Source organism: Heloderma suspectum, chromosome 5 (genome assembly GCF_057233095.1).
Source record: "Heloderma suspectum isolate Gila_16-S chromosome 5, 16-S_ref, whole genome shotgun sequence".
Classification (NCBI taxonomy): Eukaryota; Metazoa; Chordata; class Lepidosauria; order Squamata; family Helodermatidae; genus Heloderma; species Heloderma suspectum.
The window spans coordinates 124499608-124523066 of NC_139462.1; the positions used below are offsets into that span (position 1 = coordinate 124499608).

At 45.1% G+C, this 23459-nt stretch overlaps 1 protein-coding gene across 1 annotated transcript in view; it reads right to left on the reverse strand.

Moving 5' to 3' along the window:
- Positions 1–1219: 1219 nt before the first annotated feature.
- Positions 1220–23459, reverse strand: part of CRACR2A (calcium release activated channel regulator 2A) — a 198229-nt gene continuing 175989 nt past the window's right edge. Inside the window, exons 12-18 of the mRNA XM_084859988.1 lie at positions 22798–23119; positions 20743–20875; positions 15921–16002; positions 15326–15440; positions 10377–10478; positions 6979–7055; positions 1220–5030 (exon numbers count right to left, since the gene is read on the reverse strand). Of these exons, the coding sequence (XP_084716114.1) occupies positions 4940–5030; positions 6979–7055; positions 10377–10478; positions 15326–15440; positions 15921–16002; positions 20743–20875; positions 22798–23119 (922 nt within the window). The 3' untranslated portion in view covers positions 1220–4939. The remainder of the gene's footprint in view (positions 5031–6978; positions 7056–10376; positions 10479–15325; positions 15441–15920; positions 16003–20742; positions 20876–22797; positions 23120–23459) is intronic.

The window sequence follows — 23459 nt, forward strand, 5'->3', positions numbered from 1 at the left end:
CACAATTTAACCACCAACCCAAGGAGGAGCAGACATCTTTCCATGGAGCCAGCTGAAGATAGAACACCACCCTGCGTTCCACAGAACACTGAGGAAGGTACTCAGGCCCACATGGATGGGAGTAGTTTAACCACCAACCCTAGGAGGAGGAGATGTAGGACAGTGATTGGAGACTCTCTACTGAGAGGGATGGGGGCAACTGTGTGAACATCAGACCAGGGATGTCCGTTGTATGTAAAGCTGACCCTTTGGAGGCCTGACGCATTCCTGCAACACCCCTGATTCAGCTTGCCTTTGCAAGCCAAGCTGGGGGTTTGTTCCCCAAATCCAGGAACTTTATTGGCGTCCCCGCCCGTAAATGCCAATTTTCACAAATTACGGCTGCAACTTTGTACAAGTTGCAGCAGTAATTTGCGGAAACTGGAATTTATGAGGCCTCCCTCTAAAGTTCCCTCCCTCCCACCACCCGTCACTATGCAACCCCCCCTTGCTCCCAGCCCAAAGAGCTCCCATGCGCAGAAAGGAAAGGTGGTGAGCCCTCCAAACTGGAGTTGGCACTGGCAGGGAGAGAGGGAGGGTTGCATAGGGATGGGCAGTGGCGGGGAGGGAGGCAGGGAGAAGGGAAATCCAAGCATGGAGGCAAGCCAGGGTAGGGATGGGGGAGAATTTCTCCCCGAAACTTCAGGGGGCCGAGTGCCAACGTATTCAGCCCCCGAAGTAGTTTCGGGGATAAATTCTCCGCACCCCCCCGCCCCCCGCACCCCCCCCCCGGGATGGGACTTACCTTTCCCGAATGTCGCTCCTGGTGGCGGGTCGCAGCGGCGGTTCGGCAGGGCTTCAACAGGGGCAGGGGCGGCAGCCAGTCTTTCGACTGGCTGCCGCCGCCGCCATTCCAAGAAAAGTAAAAAAAAAAAAGATTTACGTAGACTACGGCGAAAATAAGGGCAATGCTATTTGCGTTGCCCTTATTTTCGCCGTAGTCTACGTAAAGATTTTCGTAGACTACAGCGACCAAATAAGGAACGCGAATGGCAGCTCCCTATGGGGGCCGCCATTTGCGTACGCGCTTTTTTTTTTTTTTTTTAAGTCACCCGTGATAGGCTACGTGACGATTAACGTAGCCTATCACGGCTGACTTTGCAGATCTAGCCGTGATAGGCTACGTAAATCGTCACGTAGCCTATCACGGGGGCGTTTTTTTTTTTTTTACTTTTTATTTCGCGGCCGGGCGAGGCGGGAAGCCTCCCCCCTGGCCTGAATTTCGGCCGGGCGAGGCGGGAAGCCTCCCCCCCGGCCTGAATTTCAGCCAGGCGAGGAGGGAAGCCTCCCCCCACCGGCCTGAACTTCGGGGGGAGCAGCGAAGCGCCTCCCCCCCACCGCGAAGCAAGCTGCGAGACCGGGTAAGTGACTTTCGTGCACCCCTAAGCCAGAGTCTGGGGGGCGGAGCTCAGTGAACTCCACCCTGCGGACAGATTTCTTCCACATCCCTACACTGCACATATTATCTTGGGAGGTGAGTTGCCTTCCTGGCGCATATATTCAAGATGTCATGGAGAAGCTTCTGAGACTCATCAAACCAATTGACTACTGTCCTCTTCTGCTGATCCATGTGGGAACGAATGATACAGCCAGAAGAAATGTTGAATGGATCTCCAAAGACTATGAGGCTCTCAGTAAGAAAGTGAAGAAATTGGGAGCACAACTGGTGTTTTCATCAGTCTTTCCTATAGAGGGTCAGGGCATTGGTAGGGAAAGGAGGATATTGAAAGTGAACAGCTGGCTATGCAGATGGTGCCATCAGGAAAGTTTTCATTTCATGGACCATGGCCTACAATACCAATATGAAGGACTCCTTGCAGATGATTGGGACTGGGAAGAATGTATTTGGCAGGAGCATCCCATACCAATCAAGAGGGTTCCTGGGGCAGGGCGGAGGGGAGCCCAGAGCTAACGACGGAGGCAAATATTACAAAGAAGTACACAAAGGAGACAGGAGGAGACAAGAGAGTAGAGGTGGAGCCTAGTCATACGCATGTAAATAGAGCAGGGATGCCAGGAAGGTGCAACACTCTTGGCCTCTACACATGGAGCACTGGAAACAAGCAGGATGAATTTGAAATCCTAATACAAGATGGTAAGTATGATCTGATAGGTATCACTGCGACTTGGTGGGATGAGGCTCATGATTGGAATATAGCCACTGTAGGGTAGACTTTGTTCAAAGCAAGAGACCCAACAGGAGGGGAGGGGGAGTAGCGTAAGAAATGTATACACCTGTGTGGAAATTCATGATTCTGAGAATGGAAATCCTGTTGAAAGCATCTGGGTAAAGACAGAGGGAGGGAGAAACAAGAGTAATATTTTTAGAGCTTTTTGAGAGTGTCAATAAATATGTAGGCAGAGGTGATCTGGTAGACATTGTTTACTTGGACTTCCAAAAGGCTTTTGACAAAGTCCCTCACCAAAGACTCCTGAGTAAACTTAGCAGTCATGGAATAAGAGAACAGGTCCTCTTATGGATCAGTAACTGGTTAAAGAATAGAAAGCAGACAGCAGGAATAAATGGTAAAGTCTCCCAATGGAGGAAAGTAAACAGTGGGGTCCCTGAGGGACCTGCATTGGGACCAATACTTTTCAACTGATTCATAAATGACCTGGAATTAGGAGTGAGCAGTGAAGTGGCCAAGTTTGTGGATGACACCAAATTATTTAGGGTGGTTAAAACAAGGGATTGTGAAGAGCGCCAAAAGGATCTCTCCAAACTGGAAGAATGGGCATCTAAATGGCAAATACGGTTCAATGTAAGCAAGTGTAAAGTGATGCACATTGGGGCAAAACATCCCAACTTCAAATATAGCCTGATGGAATCTGAGCTAGCGGTGACTGACCAGGAAAGAGATCTTGGGGTTGTGGTGGACAGCTCAATGAAGATGTCAACCCAGTGTGCAGCCACTATAAAAAAAAAGGTAAACTCCATGTTAGGCATAATTAGAAAAAGGACTGAGAATAAAACTGCAAACATCATACTGCCCATATACAAATCTATGGTGTGACCACACTTAAAATACTGTTTACAGTTCTGGCCACCACACCTAACAAAAGATATTGTGGAGCTGGAAAACGTGCAGAAAAGGGCAACTATAATGATCAGGGGGCTGGAGCATCTCCCCTATGAGAGAAGGTTACAACAGCTGGGATGGTTTAGCTTGGAAAAAGGAGGGTAAGGGGAGACATAAGAGGTCTACAAAATTATGCATGGTGTGGAGAATGTAGATAGGGAGACATTTTTCTCCCTCTCTCGAAATACTAGAACCTGGGGTCATCCTATGAAGCTGATTGGTGGAAGATCCAAGACAGATAAAAGGAAGTACTTCTTCACACAGCAGATAGTTAAACTATGGAATTTGCTATCACAGGAAGTAGTGATGGCCACCAGTTTGGATGGCTTTAAAAGGGGGTTAGACAAATTCCTGGAGGAAAAGGCTATCAATGGCCACTAGTCCTGATGGCTATGTGCTACCTCCAGTACCAGAGGCAGTGAGCCTATGTACACCAGTTGCTGAGGAACATGGGTGGGAGGGTGCTGTTGCGCTCATGCCGTTTGTGGGTTCCTGGTTGACAGCTGGTCAGCCACTGTGTGAACAGAATGCTGGACTAGATGGACCCTTGGTCTGATCCAGTGTGGCTCTTCTTACGTTCTTATTGTTGTGGCACCTTAGTACAGATCACCCAGCTAACGAGAAGACATGCATGGCACTTCCCCAGAACAGAAGACAGAACTTTCACAAAGACAAGTAATAGTAGTAATGGGAGATTTCAACTATCCTGACATCTGCTGGAAGTCTAACTTTGCAAAGAATGGAACTTCCAATAAGATTTTGACTTGTCTTGATGACTTAATCTCTCAGAAGGTGTAAGAATCTGCTGGGATCTGCTGTCCTGGGCTTGATCCTGACCAACAGGGAAGAAATGGTAGACGAAATGAAAGTGGTAGAAACCTTAGGGGAAAGTGACCATGTCATCTTGGAATTTGTGATAGAGAGGGCTGTGAAAATTGAGCTTAGTCTGACATATACCTTGGACTTTAGGAAAGCAGATTTCAAAAAGCTCAGGGAAAGGTTGGGTGGGATACGATGACTAGAAATCCTGAAAGAAAAAAAGAACTCAGGCGGGATGGGAGATCCTGAAAACCACAATACTGAAGGCGAAATCACAAACTATTCCCATGAGAAGGAAAAATGGGGAACATTTAAAGAAGCCTGCGTAGCTGCACGAACTGAAACACAAAAGGGTCATGTATAGGAGATAGAAGGAGGAACATTTCCTATACATTAGAGTTGCCCAACCTGTAAGGATGGTGTCAGGAAGGTGGAGGCCCAGAATGAGCTGAGGTTGGCATGGGATGCTAAAAACAATAAAAATGACTTCTTTGGCTACATTAGGAGCAAGAAGATATCGAGGAATGGGTAAATCCGCTGCTTAGGAAATATGGTGAATTGTGGCTTGTGAACTGCGGCCAGTGGCTTGAATTGGGATTATGGATTTTTATGTGTACATGTGTTAACTGGCTCAGCTAATGACAGGATATTTGTTATGAGGAATAGCTGCACTGTAAATGACCAATGCAAATGCAAGGACAGAGGCACAAGCAAAATGGAGCTGGTGCGTCAGCTGAAATTACTTACAACCCAGCATAAGCCACAAACTGAATGCCTGCTAACATAATCCAGTATACCGTAGTGTGACTGTGAGCCAAATATGAAAGTGTAGGCAAAGGGAAAATTATTAAGGGTGCAATCCTATGCATGTTTAGACAGAAAAGAGTCCTATAATTCCCAGCATGCCCCAGCCAGCCATGCTGGGAATTCTGTCTAAACATGCCTAAGATTGTGCCCTAACTTTCCTTTATTAAAGGGGAAAGAGGGAGCATGCACGTTCCTCACTGCCTGGAACAACAAGCCTTCTTCTTAGGGCCTTGATGCAGCTGAAGGGTCTTTTCCTTCACTTTGTCTTCTTGTTCTTTTAAAATCCTATAGAAAGAAATGTAAGAATGAATTTTCTAAATTGGACCAAAGGGGCATCTAGTCCAGAATTCTGTTTCCAACAGCAGTTAACCACATGCCTCTAGGAAATCCACAAGCAAAGCTTGATGTTTGTCTACAGTGTCTGACCCTCACAGGGATATTGTCTGTGACTGTGGAGATTCTATTTAGCCACCTTGACTAATAGCCACTGAATTTTCCTAATACTTTTAAAAACATCAAGCTACTATCCACCATCACATCTTGAGAAAAACAATTCCTCCCAAGTATAAAGTGGGTTAACTATAGGAAGAAAAAGATGGAAAGACTTTACCAATGTGTGCTAGGAGCTCCTTTCAAATGACAATAAAATACACTTCAAGTATGTAGCTCATGTGTGCAACAAGGGGCTAATTATGCCGTCCCAAAACTCATAATCATTTGCCATTGAGGCTGCTTCTGATATGAAATTCTCAATAGAAGCCAGACCTAACATTAATCTTCCCTGATAATGCTGTATCTTGCTTTTCCCATATCCAGTGTTATCCCTGTAGATGGTACTATGTTGCTCAAAGGAATGCCAACACCAGGAAAATGTTTATTTTATTTTATTTACTTATTTATTTCATTTCTATAACACCCAATAGCCAGAGCCCTCTGTAACAACACAAACATACCTGTTCACCAGAAACTGGCCCAAAGAATTTATGTGCACCAGACTTGTTATGTGCACCTCGGCAAGGGTAAACCAAAGCGACCACCCCAATTCAAGGTGGTAAATTGGAGCAGCATTTTCAAGGGGAGTCAGTTCTGAAATTCTGAACCAGTTTTGGGCAGAAGGGCTCCTTGCCACGGTGGTGGTGGAGCCTTGAATTTCCTTTCTTCTAACAGTTCAAAAGCCACTGACTCTGCAGGTAGCTTTGGGGGAGGCAGCAGGAGCAGACCCATGGCTGCCACAAACATGCATCCTGCTTCTGCTGCTGCAGCCCGTCAGAGCTGGTGGCTTCTGAACTGGTAACGAAAAAGGAAATTGAGAAGTAACCGTGGTTAGTCTGCTCCCCACCTCCCCTGGACAGCATGACGCGTTTTGGCCTCCAGTTCCTCTGAAAGTGCAGCCTCCGATTCAGGGGATGAGTGCCCCCCCCCATTATGCATACCAGCGATGAGGGGGTGCTTTCTCACAGACCTGGTTTCTGCATACATTAACAGGCAGAGTAGGGCAGCAAGGGCTGGACTGGGGCCAACGTCGAGGGCCCCACAGCCCAAGGCACCCCTCAAGGAGCACCCAGGGAGCGGCAGCTGGTGGGGCAGTGGCAAACAGGCCTAGTATTTGCACTGGGGCTGGCGAGGGCATGCCAGGGCCCGGCTGGGCTGCCGCTGCTTGCTGCAGCATCCTTTCTTCTTTTAAAAAAAATCATGTTACAGTCAGGGGGCAGCTGGCTGGGCATGTACATGGTCACAGATGCTCTCTCTCTCTCTCTCTCTCACACACACACACACGCACGCACGCGCACACACACACACACACACACACACACACACAATGAATGTATATTATCCTTTTCTACAATAAAATGGTGCTCATTCCCAAGTAAATGTTCTTAGCAGCAGGGCCGGAGAAGTGAACTCCGTGTTATTCCTGTAGTAATGATGGTGCTATGAAACTGCACATGCTTAGAATATGCATAGAGATATAGAAATATAAATATTAATGAGAGCTGGGAAACAGTTGTTGTTTGCTGTAACATATTAGGAATGTAGAAGTAATTGTAAATCATGGAATGGGGTGGGGAAGAAAAGAAATACTAGTTGCATGCTTCAGAACTGAAGTAATACACATGGCTGTCTAACACCACCCACCCACCCCCTGCCCATTAAGTTTAGGATCGAAAACAACCTAGTTACACCACTGAATAGGCATACCATAGTTCATAATTAGTAGCCATCTTTTCCTTACCGAGCCAAATGAAGGACAGGCTCATTAGTGTTGTCACCTGACAAGGCACTGCATTCATAGAAAATTAAACTGTAATCCTAGAATAGATAGGTAAAAAAGAGTGCTTATGTTAGTTTTGCACCAAGTGTCTAGAGAAAATTGTATGAACAAACTGAGAGACTAGTTGGGCCAAGTCCAGAACCAGAGCAACAGAGATTAACCATTTGGAGCTAATCTGAAAATAATAATACACCGTGGAATTTATACATGCATACCTTGGGGACCTTGTTCTATCATATGACACCCCCCTACTTATTATGGTCTTCTAGAGAGGCCTTGCTCCATCCATCATCTCATAGAACTGCATTTTCAGATGCAAACGTGTCAATCTTGTAGTGCTTCATAAATGCCCACATTATTGCTCTTCAGATTTTATCCTGAGGGGCACAGCCCAGACAAAGTGGATGTTGTGAAGACACTTCCCCCTCCAAAATCAGTAAGTTTAGAGCTTTATTTTTCATTCATTCATTCATGGCATTTATTAGCTGCTTTTTAGGGCCAAGCCCTCACAAAATACATAATGATTATACATAACAACACATAATGAATACATAAAGCACATCAGATAGGTGTACAGTTACTATGAGAAAACTGAACATAAAAATGTGAGGGAATCACTATAGGAGTATTCACATTTTACAATAAACAAGTATTTACACTGAATGTATGTTCACTAGTGGTTGTGAGAATCTGTCTACATGTGTTCCTACCTGATTTGTACCCAGATACAAGAATCCTACTTAATCCAGAGTACAGATCATGGATACAGCTGTACCTGAGTTGAATGAACACACATATACTTGTGTGAATTAATAAACATGTTCACTTTATCTAATCATGTAAAACAGGTTTGCCCAACCTTTTTGGCTCGGTGGGCACATTTGGAATTTTGACAGAGTATTGGGGCATTTTCGGAAAATGTCTGCCATTGGGGGAGGGGCTTGCCCATTTACAAAATGGCTGCCATGGTGGGTGTGGGCAGTCATAAAACACTAATTTCCCTGAAGGCAAACCGGTGAGACATAAAGAAAAGCAACTTGCCCAAGAACCTCACTACAAGGCAAACCTCCAAAATGCAAAGTCACTCTTTTGAAATCACAATTTTCTGCTCCAGCATCCATTTTACAGTAGGCAGACTTATGAGGCTCAGAGATAAGTAACTTGAGCAAAGAACTGCATACAAGGCAGAGGTAGGGTCTGATGCCCAAATGTCAAATCACATATTTGCTCCCACAAAGCACAACAAAATACCCATTTCACAGAAGGTAAACTGGTGATATTCAGAGAAGTGCACGGGCACGTGCGCTCCCTTGGAAATAAAGACAGCACTGGAGGCTAATCCTTCACTTTATAGCATGCCAACCCCCCAGATAAAATAAATGAATAAACACCCAGCCACCCACCCCTGCTTAAAATAGAATACAAATCAGGAGGTGCTTGATGGGTACCAAGAGAGGGGTCCATGGGCACATTGGTGCCCACCAGGAGCCATGCTGTAGACTCCAGATGTAAAGTGCAGCCCCTGCAGGATACCTGGAGCACAACTCTTTTGCCCCTGAGGAGCTGCCATAGGAGATTCTGAGAAGTTTTTAATGAGGCAACTCTGAGAAATGAGTGAGAAATCTGTGAGTGGAATGAGACTCGCGGGAGCACACATGGAATGAACAATGAACTGGAGAAGGGTGTCGGGGAGAGAACTGCAGCCAAATCCCCTCATCCAGCATTTACCCAGTAGCAGTTCTGAGGCCAGGCAGTGACAGGCTGAGGCCTATAGCAGCACTGCAGTCCAAGGCTGGGTAGCAGCAGATAGGCACAAGACAGGGTGGGCCCAATTTATCGTGCCACCCCTCCCCATCCTGTCAGCTGACCTGCTTGTTTGTGCCACTGACCCGCACGCCCAGCTGCCACCATCTGCATACCCTCCCCCCCCTGCTCAGCTGGCCTGCCCACCAGCTGGCCTCCCTCTTTAACTCAGTTAGGCTCAGCTGGTTGCTTGCTCCTGCCAGCCGGCTGCTGCTCCCTCTGTACCCCAACTATCACGAGAGGACTGGCGAACTTCTGTGAGAGGTTGCCAAGACTAGGCTCTCACAATAGCTCATAGGAGCCCCGTAGGCAACTGGGGCACAAGCAGTGGTGCAGTGGAGGCAGGGATGCAGCCCCAGCACTTTTTCATTAGCAGGGACTCTGATGTCATCTGCCACCCCCCTCAGAATTCCTTGTTCCCTCTGAGCTTAGCTGCAATCCTCACTGTAGCTGTGGGGGGGATGAATTTTCCAAGCAACAATATATTGTTCCACGTTGGAATGAAAATGATTTGGGATGACTTGGTCTGGAATGGGTAGGGAGTACATAGGACCAGATTGAGATGCCTGTTCAAATGATAAAAGAACTGAATTGTGCCGGCGGAGACTGCCTGCAGAATTCATATGGTACTGGAGACCCCACCATGGTTTCAGGATTTGCATGGATTAAATGTTTAGGAGGGTTGTACCAAAAATTATACAGATGAATTGAAATGTGGGGGCACATTCCCTTTAAGGTAATTTGACATGATGTATATGAACCATGTAGCTAGGAGGGGGCATTACTTGGAGGATGGAATGTGAAGGTAAGAGAGAGGGGGAGTCTACTGGCTCATTCATTGTTTGTTCTGAATGTTGACATGTTGAAATAATGCTGCTGCTAGTCACTGTTAACAATAATGGGCTAGATAGACCAATATCTGATGCAGTGTAAGGCAGCCCCCTATGTTCCTAATATGGCAGAATCAAGCAGATTAGCTTAAGGTAGCACACTTAAGCAACTGTGGTTCATATCTCCAAGGGTCATAGAAGAGGAATATTCCTTGACATATCCTATGATCCCTGGGAGAGTGTCCCATAGGATATGTCAGAATCCCCCTTCCAAGGCGGTAAACACTCCTGCGACCTCAGGAGGGGGAATCTGATATTGCATTCTTCCCCTTCCCCTGCCTGCTTGCAGCCACTGCAGAAAGCATTGCAGTGGCAACAGCAGCCTTGGAAGACCTCAGTGATGCCAAAAGGGGGCTGTTCTGGTGGGCGGGAACGGGAGAGGAGAGGTCAGGATCTGCAGGATCCTATGTCTCTCAATTACCATCCCCGCCTGCTGCTGGTAAGTCATCTAGACTTGTTCAGAGGCTTGTGTAGCTGAATTTTTTTTCTTCTGTGGAGGAACAGGAGGAGAAATAGATTCAGTCATTCCTCCTGCCCTGCCTGGCTCCCACTCTAAATGACTTAGTTGGTCCCAAGGACTACCAAGTGAGCATCCCATGGATTACATATCAATTGTTGCTAGTTTAATAAGAATGTGTTCTTTGGACTCTTCCTTCTTAATAGTACCTTGGCTAGATGCTCTCCTAATCCATTGGGGACTTCCCGTTCTTTTTCGTTATCGATTTTGTTACCAAGTAAAAGGACAGGAATGTTCTCCCCTGTTGCCTCCTATGAAACAATAAACAGCAGTTAAAATACAGAGTATTTCCCCCCCACCCCAAGAAAATATTAAGAACTGGTACCCAACAAACTGACACACAAATTGATTTACTCAGCAGGACCCCACCAGGCATTCATTCATTTCATTTCATTTCTATACCGCCCAATAGCCGAAGCTCTCTGTGCAGTTCACAAAAATTAATTATTAATTATATTACAAAATAGATCAAGCTTTCCAGTAAGGGGGGAAAAAATTCTTTGAAATCAGTGTTGGAAATTATTTGTTCAGATCTTTAATGACAAATAGAAATGGCATGCAGTTTTACCTGGAGTCTTTTAGACTTGAGCCACAGCTTTTAAAATTAGATCTCCTAAATGCACATCACCATATTTGGGTTTGGATACAATTACATAGCATTCTAATTACAGAAAGTAAGCTATATACTCAAATGGGGTGGGGAAGCAAAAAACAAAACAAAACACAGCCTACTGCTTTAAAATATCATTTTGAAATATGGTAATCTTTCTTATGACACTAGCAACATGCTTGTCAATATCATGGTCAGTATATCTGTGTGGAGATGGGGCATATATATTGCAGGGACTCTGGTTGGGCGCAGGGGTGCAATAAATCTTTGCACTCTGTCCCCAGAGATATACAACAAACACACACCTGCCTGTGAATGCACACCTTATATGCTTGGTGAATGGGTCTATAAGATTGTCTCTTGTGGTGGCCTTGACTACAAAATTTGTTGGGTCAGTGCTCCTTTAGTCTCTCGGCAGTGTGGGGTGTATGTGTGTCTTTAAGGCATGTGTGTGTGGATTGTTTGGTGGGCTAGGATGTGTCTGGATAGGAGAGATGGGAGAGGAGAATGGGGGCACCCCCAAAGGAGTGATTACAGGCTGGGGATGGCACAGGATGGGGAGAAGGAGGAATCAGCAGTTCAGCGGATATAGATGGGTCATCTCCTCTGCTGACCCCTCTCTTAATTTAGGTATCAGATGGCATGGCTAACTGGCCCCTTTTGCCTAGTGGTGTTGCTGCTTAATGGCAGATCTGTTCACAATAAGACCTCACTCATATGTGATCTGATTGTGGTTGAGGAAGCTGATCTGGCATGCATCACCAGAACTTGGGCGAACAAACTGGGTGTGATTGATCTGAGCCAGGTCTGCCCATCTATGTATTTGGCACAGCCTCAACCCAGCTGGGGGAATTTCCAGTAGCCAGAGTTGGCGATCCTGTCAAGGCTCTCACTATGGAATGGTGAGACATGATGGGCTGTTGACACAATAGCTCCAGGGTGTCCTCTCCGGCACTGTGGAGCTCAAGGTGCTCCCTGGTTCTCTGGTGAGCTCCAGGTGATGAAACAAACTGGGAGATGGCTAGAGTGTAAGTGGTGTAAGACTTGTTGTGAGGCTGACAGGACACGCATGAGAGTGCATAATTACGCCTACTGCACAGCAGTGGTGACAACAAAGAAGGCCTACTTTGCTGTCTCCATTGCATCCTCAAGTAGCCATCCAGTAGAGCTTTTCCAGGTGGTTTGGGGCTTGTTGTCATATTCCTAAGTAAATTCTATGCTGGGAGTCCTCGGAGGCCTACTGCGATCATTTTGTGAGGCACTCTGCAGATACAATCACTCGGTGTCATGCTGACTTGAACAGTGCTTATAGTACAGTATCTGGTGAGGTATCCAAAGCACCATCTGGTTCAGCTGTATGGGGATCAGTTTCAATTTTGCAGCCTGAGGATTTAGACAAGACACTTATAGCTGTTTGCCCTACGATCTGTTCTCTTGACTCTTGCCTGTCCTGGCTTATTTGAAAGCCTCTAGCCAGGAGGATTTGACTGAGTGGTGAATGTGTCTTTTCATGATGGAGTGGTGCCCACTGTCTAGATAAGGATGGTTGTGTGTCCACTCCTGAAAAACCCCTCCTTGAAGCCAAAGTTTTATACCAACCACCATCAAGTCATTAATACTCCTTTTCTAGGCAAGATGCTTGAGAGGGTGGTAGCTGGGCAAGTGCAGACATTCTTGGAGGATACTGATTATCTCAACCCATTTCAGTCTGAGTTCAGGCCAGGTTTTCAGACAGAATTGGCTTTGGTCACTCTGACAGATAACCTCTTGCAGGAGAGAGAGAGGGAGTAAGACTTTGTTGATCCTGCTTGATCTCTGAGCGGCTTTTGATACTGTTGACCACAGTATTGTTTTGGATTGCCTCTGCAAATTGGGAATTGGAAGCACTGTACTACAGTGGTTTGGCTCCCACGTGGGGATGGTTCCAGGAAGTGGCATTGGGGGGCTGTGCCTCGGCTCCCTGGCAATTATGCTGCAGGGTGTCACAGGGGATCACCTTGTCCCCCGTGCTATTTGACATCTATATGAAGCTGCTCGGGGCAGTCATGAGCAGTTTTGGAGCAAGGTGTCAGTATGCTGATGACTCCCAGCTCTATTTCCCTGTAACATCTGAATCAGGAGAGGCTGTGCATGTTCTGCACTGGTGCCTGGGTGCAGTAATGGGCTGGATGAAGGCCAACAAACTAAGACTGAATCCTCACAAGACTGAGAATTTATGGGTGGGTGGTTCCCAGGTTCAGGAATTGGGGAGTTTTCCTGTTCTAGATGGGGTTGCACTCCTTCAGAAAGAACAGGTATGCAGTTTGGGGTGCCTTTGGACTCATCATGGTCAATAGAGGCCCAAGTGGCTTCGGTGGTAAGGAGTGCCTATTAACAACTGCTGTTGGTATGCCAGCTACACCCTTTCTTAGGTAGGGACAGCCTGGCCATTGTAGTCCATGCACTGGTGTATGCCCCGGCCATGGGCTGGTAAGGTTTGGAGGTGCCAAGAAAGTGATAAGCCAGATCCAGCTTTGCTTACAAGGAGACTTTATTGAGTGCTTACAGTGCACAGGCGTACCCAATGGTTGGATCAGACAGCTTCTCTGAACCCAGAGCCATGGGGTAAAATGGGTTTTATACCATACATGTGAGCAATGAGGCAGCATGACAGGAGCACGTGTTAATTGGCATTCATCTGCAACTTTCCCAGCATAGACTAACAGTGCTTGTTCAGAAGGAAAACAATCAGAACTTTCCCAGGACAGACAACTGTAGCTTAGCATAAACAGAGCCTCACTTCTCAGGCACATCCTAGGCCCTGATAAGATAAACGGTAGCTCGTTAGCATGGAATGTGCTGAGGTGGCAATATTGACCTTTGACTCATCTCACAAGCTCAGGGGCCCACTAGCAAGGAAATTGCACTTAATGAACCAAAGCAAAGCATTATGGATCTCTAGGCCCCTCTAAAACATCTGGTGACTTGGTTACAGGCCTGGGGCCATTACAACTGGAAACCTCACATTTAGATGACTGTAATGCGCTTTATGTGGGGATGCCCTTGGGCTTCGTCCTGAAGCTGCAGCTGGTGCAGAATGTGGTTGCCAGGATGCTAAGTGGGGCACCTCGCCATGCACATATTACACAAGTGTTGAAACAATTGCACTGGCTACCTATTACTTACAGAGCCAAGTACAAGGTCTTGCTGTTGGCATATGAAGCCCTCAGCAGCTTGGATCCAGGTCACCTGACAGATTGCCTTCCCCAACAAAGAACTGTGAGATCATTAAGATCATCAGAGGAGATCTTGCTGGTTCTACTACGGCCTGCAGATTGTCATCTTGCAGCCATACGGAAGCAGGCCTTCTCTGTGGTGGCACCCACCTTATGGAATCCCCCCCCCCATGGCATTTGGGAGACACTGACTGTAGCATGCTTTGGGTACCAATTATCTCTTCACCCAGGCCTTCCCAGATTGAGTGTGCTGCCCAGTTTGGGCAGAGAAGCTCGCCTGGTGGACTTTGTAGTCTTTTCAGGGCCAGGTGAAAACTTTATTTCCCCAGGCTTTTTAGCTCTTCAGTTTAAAAAAATGTGTTAGTGTGTTTTTAGATCTTTGGACAACTGCTGGCTTTTATCTTGGTTCCTTCTTTGGTTTTATTCTGTTTTAAACTTACGGTTTTTATATTATGTTTTACTATGTCACTGTATTTTTTTGGTTTTACAGATTTGGTTTTCTGTAATGGACTAGGGGTTATGATCCGTGGTGGGGGAACAAATGTGATGGTCCACCCCAATAGGCTAATGAATCTGGTTTTTTGAGGTCTGTTGCGGGTTTTCCTGCAGGCTTAGCCAGCAGTCCTACTGAGAGCTTGGTCTCTGCTTGGAATGCGAAGATGACCCAAGTCTTGATACAATTTCTCCCAAACATCAATCAACCCAGTTGTAGCAGAAGCCATGGTATCCTTCCAGATCATTTATCTGGGTTGGGCATAGGAGGCACAATGTTACAAGGCACTTCTCACCTGCCTGCCTCCAAGTGCAGTTAGGATGATGAGTACAAGGGAGAGGGCCTTTTCAGTGGTGTCCCTGCATCTCTAAAATCGGCTTCTATCAGGAGTTCATCAGGCCCCTTCTTTGTCCATCTTTAGCTCTGAAGACTTACCTGTTTTTGCTTACCTTCCCATCATCCATGGGCTGCAGGTTCTATTGGCAACATCTGTTTTATAGTATTTTTTATTGAATATTTGTTTATTGAATTTTACTGTACTTGTTTTGTACTGTTTTTATCTTGCACACCACCTTGAGAGGGTTTTACTCTTAAAGGCAGCCTAAAAATCATTTGAAATAAATAAGTGAATAAATAAAAACAAACTAAAATATTACAGAAACATCTTAAGTCTTCCAATAATCTCTCCTTGCAAAGGGAACAAAGCTTGGGTGAGTGGTGCTCTTGGACTTCTCACCACTCGGGGAACATGTAACAATGTTTAACCCTAATCAGACTTACCTCAATGCTCACTAACCACTGCTTCACCGCCATAAACGTGTCTCTTGCCGTTATGTCATACATCACAATGACACCATCTGCTTTTCGGAAGAACTGCTTGGTGATGCTGCGATATCTGCAAACCCAGAATCACTATAGGTCTTTGATCATTACCACCAAAGCCATATAGCAGTTAAGACAACAGAACAACTAGCCTACTATTTGGTAGTGCTGTGGCAAAACTCTCTTCCACATGTTTTTCAACCATTCTCATTCAATTTGATAGAAAAGAAATTGCTTTCAAAAACAAATTCAAAGGGGGAGAACATTTCAGAGAAATTCTCATGGGTGGGGTTCAGGGTTCTTGCGCTTACCCTACTTATGAAGTGGACAAGGAGTATGTCTGAGTATCTTTTCTTTTATTGTACAATCATCTCTCCAGCAGCCTGCAGCGCCCCCCGCCCCCCCATCTAGCTTCCCACACTTCAATTAGAGGCCATGGGAAGATGCCACATTTCAGATCAGGAAGCATGGGCAACCAGGGAGGCTGCAGAGCGATGCAGAGATGTGTTCTAGATGTGATGTGTTGTAGTATGACACAATGGCCTTTCCTTACCTTTCTTGCCCAGCAGTGTCCCAGAGCTGCAGCACTACTTGGCTATTATCCACTGTCACTGTTTTCACACTGTAATCCACACCTGTAAAGGAAATGCAACCTATGTTGTCTCTTCTCTGTGTACTCTGTTTAGTTGATGGAAGCCACCTTTTAGGTGATTTAAATAACCAGTGCTTGAAACCTCTCCATCCCAGTTTTGTAGTCCCAGGCAAGGTATGCATGCTGTGCAGACATTCACTTAGTTATCAATTACATAATGGCATAGTTAGCCAGCCCTATACCTTTGTTGTTTATTCGGTCAGTCGCTACCTACAGTCCCCTTATTGTTCACGTAAAAACAAATTTGAAGTGGAGTGGTGAAAAGGAGCTGTGCCCAAAGGAGATCGATCTCTGATCTCTCTCTCTCTCTCTCTCTCTCTCTCTGTACCAAGGTAACCCAAAAGCTAGATTCTGCAACCTGCATAAATTATGCAAAAGTAGCAGCCATGCTTGGGTGGGTAGGGGGAAGGCACTGTTACAAACACTGAACAATCACTTATTCAGCCCATCTAACTTCTGAGATCATATCAAGTATTACCACTTACGGTTACATCTGTCTTTGCAACCACAAAGGCCAGAAATGTCCTCAAAAAAAGAAAGAAAACTAGGATTTTCAGACGTCTGATTTCTGCGTCCAATACCCCACTTGTATGCTTTTTCTGCACTTGCACAGAAATGTAAAATGTAGAGCCCTGATTACAAGCTTTAGTGGTTAAAATTAATCTAAACAGTTGAGGATGAAGAATAGGACCTTACTTCAATAAATTTGCCTTTATTTGATGTCTCCATGGTGCCTGACATGGCAGACTGACCAGATCCATATGTGGACCAATGTGATGCAAATCAGAATATCAGCCTTCAGATCTTATTTTTTAAATTTCTGTGGTCAGCAAAAAAAAATGATAGGAAGGCATATAGCAAGCCCCTCAGCCACAGAGTTGTAAAGACTCTTTCAACCCTTGCACACCTTCCTTTCGTTAAGAACCTTGATGTTTGATCAGACTAGCAAATACATCAATTTTTTGCCTTGAGAAGAGAAGACTAAAGGGAGAGATGATAGCGCCCTTCAAGTACTTGAAAGGTTCCACAGAGAGGAAGTCCAGGATCTCTTCTTGATCATCCCAGAGTGCAGCACACGGAATAATGGGCTCAAGTTACAGGAAGCCAGATTCCGGCTGAACATCAGGAAAAACTTCCTGACTGTTAGAGCAATACGACAGTGGAACCAATTACCTGGGGAGGTGGTGGGCTCTCCCACACTGGAGGCATTCAAGACGAGGCTGGACAGCCATCTGTCAGGGATGCTCTGACTTGGATTCCTGTGTTGAGCAGGGGCTTAGACCTGATGGCCTTGTAGGCCCCTTCCAACCCTACTATTCTATGATGCCTCAAACTGGCTGCTATTTGACTTCACCTAAGTGTCATGAAACCACTCCTCATCACTGAATTACTGGTGACTGAGGCAGTCTGTTGTGATATTCATCCTGTGTTCCAATTCCCAATCCTGAGAAAAGTGCAAGTGCTACCTGACAGGCATTACACATGGTTTGGGCTTCTGTTCAGCCTCATTGCTTTCTCCAGGGATGATTGCAGAAGGTCTGGATCTTGGCTATATGACTAGTCAGGGCATGTTGTGTCTCCCAACTTGGCAGTTTGCCCTAAATGCAGCATTTTCCATGGAAGTGGTCTCAGAGCGTTTCTGTCCTGCTCTGGCTAGTTCAGGCTCAGTCCTCAGACAGACTATGGGGCAAATCCATCTCAAATATCAAAAAGCAGACAGAGGTCAGAAGCATAGGCAAACAACCCAATACAAGCACCTTTCAAGAAACAGTGTTATCAGGAATCCAGGGGTCAGCAATGTCAGAGATAAGTCCAATGAGAAGCAAGGTTTCAAGGTACTGTGAGCTGAAATAAGTTTTGTTCCAGCAGTTCTCTCCTTCTTCTACTGCTGCTGCTGGGATTTAATGGTGGATCAAGGCTAAAAAGGCCCCATGAGCACCACCTACTGGGGAAAAGCAGACCCCCCCACTACTTAGTGGAAGTGGGGATAGATGCCTGTAACATCAACAAAGCTCCATAGCACTTTGAGGACTGAACTTTTAAGATTCTTAATTTGCAGAATAGACTCCCCCCCCCCCCAAATCCTTCAACCTCCAAGCTCTGGAGCTTATTAAAAAGAAAGCCCCATTCTGGATTATACATCAGACAATTCCAAAGGAGATGGTCTATCGTTTCATCCACTCAACAAACCTCACAGACAGTGGAATCAGATCTTCCCCCCTAAACAGATTGCTACATAAAGCACAGTGTCCGCTCAAGACCCGGAACATAAGCAACCTGCTGAATCTGACCATGTTGGTCAAAAATTTTAAAATCATGCAGGGCTGGACAGAAAGAAAGAATTGTCTTCCTAACAAGCCCACTCACCCACTGTATCTGCCAATCAAGTTTGATATCATGCCAAATCCAGCTTTTAACCTCTGATGGTGACAAAGGAAGCCTGATATCAATTACATCATGTCCTAATGCTTCCTTGGCTGCCTGATCAGCTGATTCATTACCACTAATACCCACATTAGTACCCTCTAAACCCCATAAGATACAGTTCAACATGTAGAAGCTGTAGCTCATTTACTAATGAAGACTTACTTCCTTATCTCCTTACTGAATTACCAGCAAACTTGATAAAGAATGAGACAGAATAACTCCCCACTCCAATCTTATGTCCTTCACCTCATTCTAATGCCAGCACAATACCTGTCAATTCAGCAGCCTTCTTGCCTAGGATGGAGGCTTATAAGCTGGAGCTTCCAGAGCCTCACCCAGGACTCCCCTGCAGCATATCAGAGGCTTCTGGAAGAATTCTTCCATATGGGGAGGGCCCTACTCACAAGGAGTCCTTTATTCATGAAGAGCCTTCCTTTGCAAATGGGTATTCCTTCTCACAGGGGCTGTTCTGGCCTGCCTCTTGAGCCACTGACACTCTTGAGGGCTAAGTGGTCACTCAACCTCTATCTTAGAGGCAGAGTTCCCCTCTTGTGTGGATGGACCCACTGCCATCTCCCCAAGGGGCTGGGCTCTTCCTGGTCTTCTGGCATGGGCAGCCCTTTGGTGCTCTGGGAGTTTTAGCTCCTCCTCTGAAGAGGATCCTTCCAGCATGAACATTACAGTTTATCAGTCTGCTGTCTCCCCTAGGTCTCCACACATCTTGGGGTCAGCAGTGGGATTCACCTCTGAGGGGTATGACATCACTCCCCTCCCAAGGATCTTTCCCCGCCCCCTCCAACAGATTCAAGGGACCAGGTTTTTCTGGACATCAGTGATAAAACCAGCATGATGTGTGCTTGGAAAAGACAGGATGACCTGTCCTGTGCACCATCCTTACCATCACAATTGCACTCTCCAAGCCTGCCAAACTGCTGTTTGATTGCCTGGGAGAGCTTAATTTAAATGGTGAGGGGCAGGACGAGCCCTACCATTAGGCAAAGTGAGGCAATTGCCTCAGGCAGCGAATACTAGGAGACAACAAAATGGTGTTGGAGAAGAGAACTGTGTGCCATGTGGCCTGCCCTGTGTTCCCTAAATTAATCTGTTGCTTTGAAATGTGGTGGAGGATGCTGTCTCATTGTGAGAGTTGAAGAAAGATTCCAGTAAGCTTTTGTACATAGAATGGGAGGCGGAGGTGTCAACCCATTCTTCAGCTTGGGCATACCTGTATACCATCCTCTCCATCACAATTGCATATCTTCCCCCCTCCTCACAACCCAGATGATTGGTGCTTTTTCCAGTACTAATCAGCTGAGCAGTGAGGGAGGGGGGATGAACAATGGGATCTCAGCACATGGGGAAGGGAGGTTTAAACATCCCCATTCCCACATGCTGGGGGGAGGGGAGGGAGTGTCTGTGTGAATTGTGAGAGAAAAGGCCATTCGCTTAAGACTGACTCTGTGCGTAACAAGGCAAGGGGACAGGAAGTCTAGGTTAAAGGGGAATATTCATGCCCCAAGCTTCAAAGTCAAATGTATAGCAAGACAGAACCAGAAGAGCAAGACCAGTCTATCACATCAGCAAGTAATGCCTTTGTTTTCTTATGTGGCAAATGTAAAGCAATCCAAAGTGCAATGCAATTTGTCCTGCCCCTGTAGTGTTTCTGCATCCAATCAATGTTAGCCATGACTGTGTTTTAACTGTGCTCAAGGAGAATCTCTCTACAAGATTCTTGTGGGAATCTCTGCATACGTATGCTATTTTCTTTTCTACTTTCTTAATAAAAGAGTGAACACTCAGAATGCTGTGAAAATTTATTTGAGAGTCTATCTGTGTGTTTGTGTGAGGAAGAGGGGGGAAGAATGTGTGTGTGTGTGTGTGTGTGTGTGTGTGTGACTGGGGGGGAAGGGTGTGTGTATGTGTGAGAAAGAGACAGGCAGAGACAGTGGGGAGAAGAGTGTGGGAGAAGAGTGTGGCTAGGCTGCTGATTTTGGCTGTCTAGCCGCGGGACTTCTGAGTGGGGGAGGCAGTTGCCGGATGACACATAGGATGTGTCTGCCTTTCCCGTCCCGGAATGCCCTGTTTTTGCCACTCCATGCCACTCTTCCGAGCGTGAAGCCGTTCCGAGCTGCCTGTGAGGGGGGAAGGTCGGTTCTCCGGGAACTGACCTTGGTGCAGGGGCTCAGAGGTCGTTTCCTGGAAACCGATGTATCCTATGGCCATCTAGCCACTGACTAGCGGCCATAGGATTGCTCCCTAAATTAATTAAAATTAATCCATTCTTTAATTTACTTACCAACAGTAGCAGCAGTGTCTGGGGAAAAACGGTTTTCACAGAATCGCCTTAAAAAGCAAGTCTTTCCCACACTTGAATTCCCCACGAAAACAATCTTGAATAAACGATCTGGGGCAAAGCATGGTGGTTCATCCTTCAAGCAAGCACAAATATTGGCTGTTCAGTCAATTTCACTGTACCTCTGGACCATGTTGCTTTTTGAGCTGGGGCACTCTTTATCAGGGATATTAAGAGATACTTTATTTATTTAAATTATACATTTATATCCTGCTCTTCTATACCAGGGATTTAGTATGACTTAAGTCCCATTTATTTCAGTGGGAACTAAGTGTAACTAACTGAGGGTGCTTCCAGACTAAGCTTTTATTCTGTAATCACACTGCCTTATTCACTGAATTGGGGGGGGGGGGTCCAGACAATGTTATCTTCAATTTGTAGCCCTTCCTTGTTTTCCCACCGCTTCTTCCATATTTTTTCTTCATTGAAGAAGAGGAGGCAAACACTATACAGGCTGAACATGTTCAGTGGTTACTGGAGATTTCCCTGGTAATTGCCCTCTCCCAGGTAAAAAAATATCCACCCATCTTGGTGTTCCCTTTGCTCCAGCTGCATAGAGTGGTAGTGACAGCAATAAGTAAGGAGAACCATTGCAGGGTGGCCCACCTCACAGGGCAGTTTGGATAATGGTGTTTCTGGATAATGGTGGTAATAGCCTTGAGGATTTTGTTTGGTCCACATTTTTAAGCAACCCTGCCTGCCTGATTTGCACTTTCCAGACTAATATGTGAATTGGAACATAGATATTGTTTGTTGTTGCAGTTCTTTGAATTTTGCAGTTCAGTTTTCGAGTCAAAGAACGTACCAAAATGCATACAAAAATGCATATTCTGTGAAAGATTGTGTTATAAATAATGCAAAGTTTTATGCTTTTTTGTAGAACTGGAGAATTATGCAGAAATGGGACAGAATGGACTTAAGAATCAAAAATAGACTGATCTGTCTATCCCTAGCTGACAGAAAGGAGAGGAGACTATTCCTAAGTCAAGATTATAAAGCATCCTTTTGCTTACCACAGTGCTGATGGTTTCTATTTTCAACTCTTTCATTATTTCTCTCCTATTTTCCCAACCAGCAAAAATAATAATATGCGTACATACCATTGGGTGCTGCAGCTGCTTATTGCTCTATTTCTAAGATAGAGCAGCCATATTTGTATTATTGTTTGAATAAAACTACGGCATTTATACCTTAAAGTCATGCATTTTTTGTTCTTAAAGTAGCAATGTAAGTTTAGATTTGATAAGAAAAATGTATTGTTCAATTTCCCCCAAATTTCCATTGTGCCAAAACAAACAAAAAATTGCCTCCTCCATGGGTTCAATATTTCTGGAAATTTTACATCTCTACTTTTGAGTCTTCCTTTGCTCATTCGGAATTCTGAGGAAAAGGTTCCACTAGCAACCTGAACAGTCTGATAGGGCAAGAGGTTTCTGGATGTGGCACACTGCCCCTTCTGCTTTGTAGTTCAAATTCAGAGAGACCAGAATATTACAAACTCAAACAAGACTTTGGGGGAAATGGTTTGTATCATTAAACAACATTAATGCTGATTTCTATAGAGCCCCAGCTTGTACTCATTTGCTCTTATGTTTAAATTAACAGGAGATGGCAACTTCACTTGCAGCAATCCTGTAGACTCAAATGGGATTTAAGCTGTTTAGATTTAAGCAGCTTAAATCCCATTTGAGTCTACAGGAGTTAAGCAACCTAACTCTGAGTAGAATTCTATCCCCCAACAAAAGTTGCTTCCTCCAAGCAATCTAACATGCATTGGAGGAGATGAAATGTGTGATTCTTAAATCTAACATTTAGTGCAATTTCATAGTGAGCGAGTACTACAAATCTTATAGTAGACTCAATACACACCTACCAAGATATGTTTTGTTGACACAAAGCCTGAATAGGTCTGGAAAAAATGCAATCCATGATGGAATATATCCATCAATTTCCCCCAAATCCTCCAAAATAAAAAAGAAATGTGATTCTGTTTCTTACATTTGACAATGTTTCTTTCCCTACTGGTTGCCCCCTGGGAGAAGGTGTCTGTTCAAGAAGTGATTCTATTTGGGACCCATTCATTTCCATTTTGGACAAGATGTTTTCATCTTCTTCAGACCATTTGGTTAGCTGCCTGTCTGATCTATCAAGAAGCTGGGACAGATGATCTTCTTCAATCGATATTATTCTTTGGAAGTGCTTTCTGTGAGTCAGTCCCCCACCAGTAGCAGGGTCAGAATCTAATGGAAGATACCCATTCAAGCCGATGGAATTCCTTCTCCTTGCAGTGCCAAATGTATCATCATCTTCTGAAGACTGGCTAGAAAGTTATTAGGAAAAGGATTACCAAATATAGCATAGTTCAAGTCCCAAAAGCACAGTGGAATGATGTTTAAAGTATGAATACAACATTTTGAGTTTGAGATTTGGGTTCATAATTTGAAAATAGAATCAAATATTTGATAAATATGCTGCAAATATTCAAGCATTTTAGAAAATATCTGGACAATATTCAACATCACAGATTAGAGTGTCAAGGCATTTCATCTTTACATCAATGACTTTTGACCTCTGATTCATTAAACATAAAACAAGTTGCCAGTTGATAGCTATACGGTCATGCTTGCTTTGGAATTTTGCTGAACAAATTTAGTTCTCAT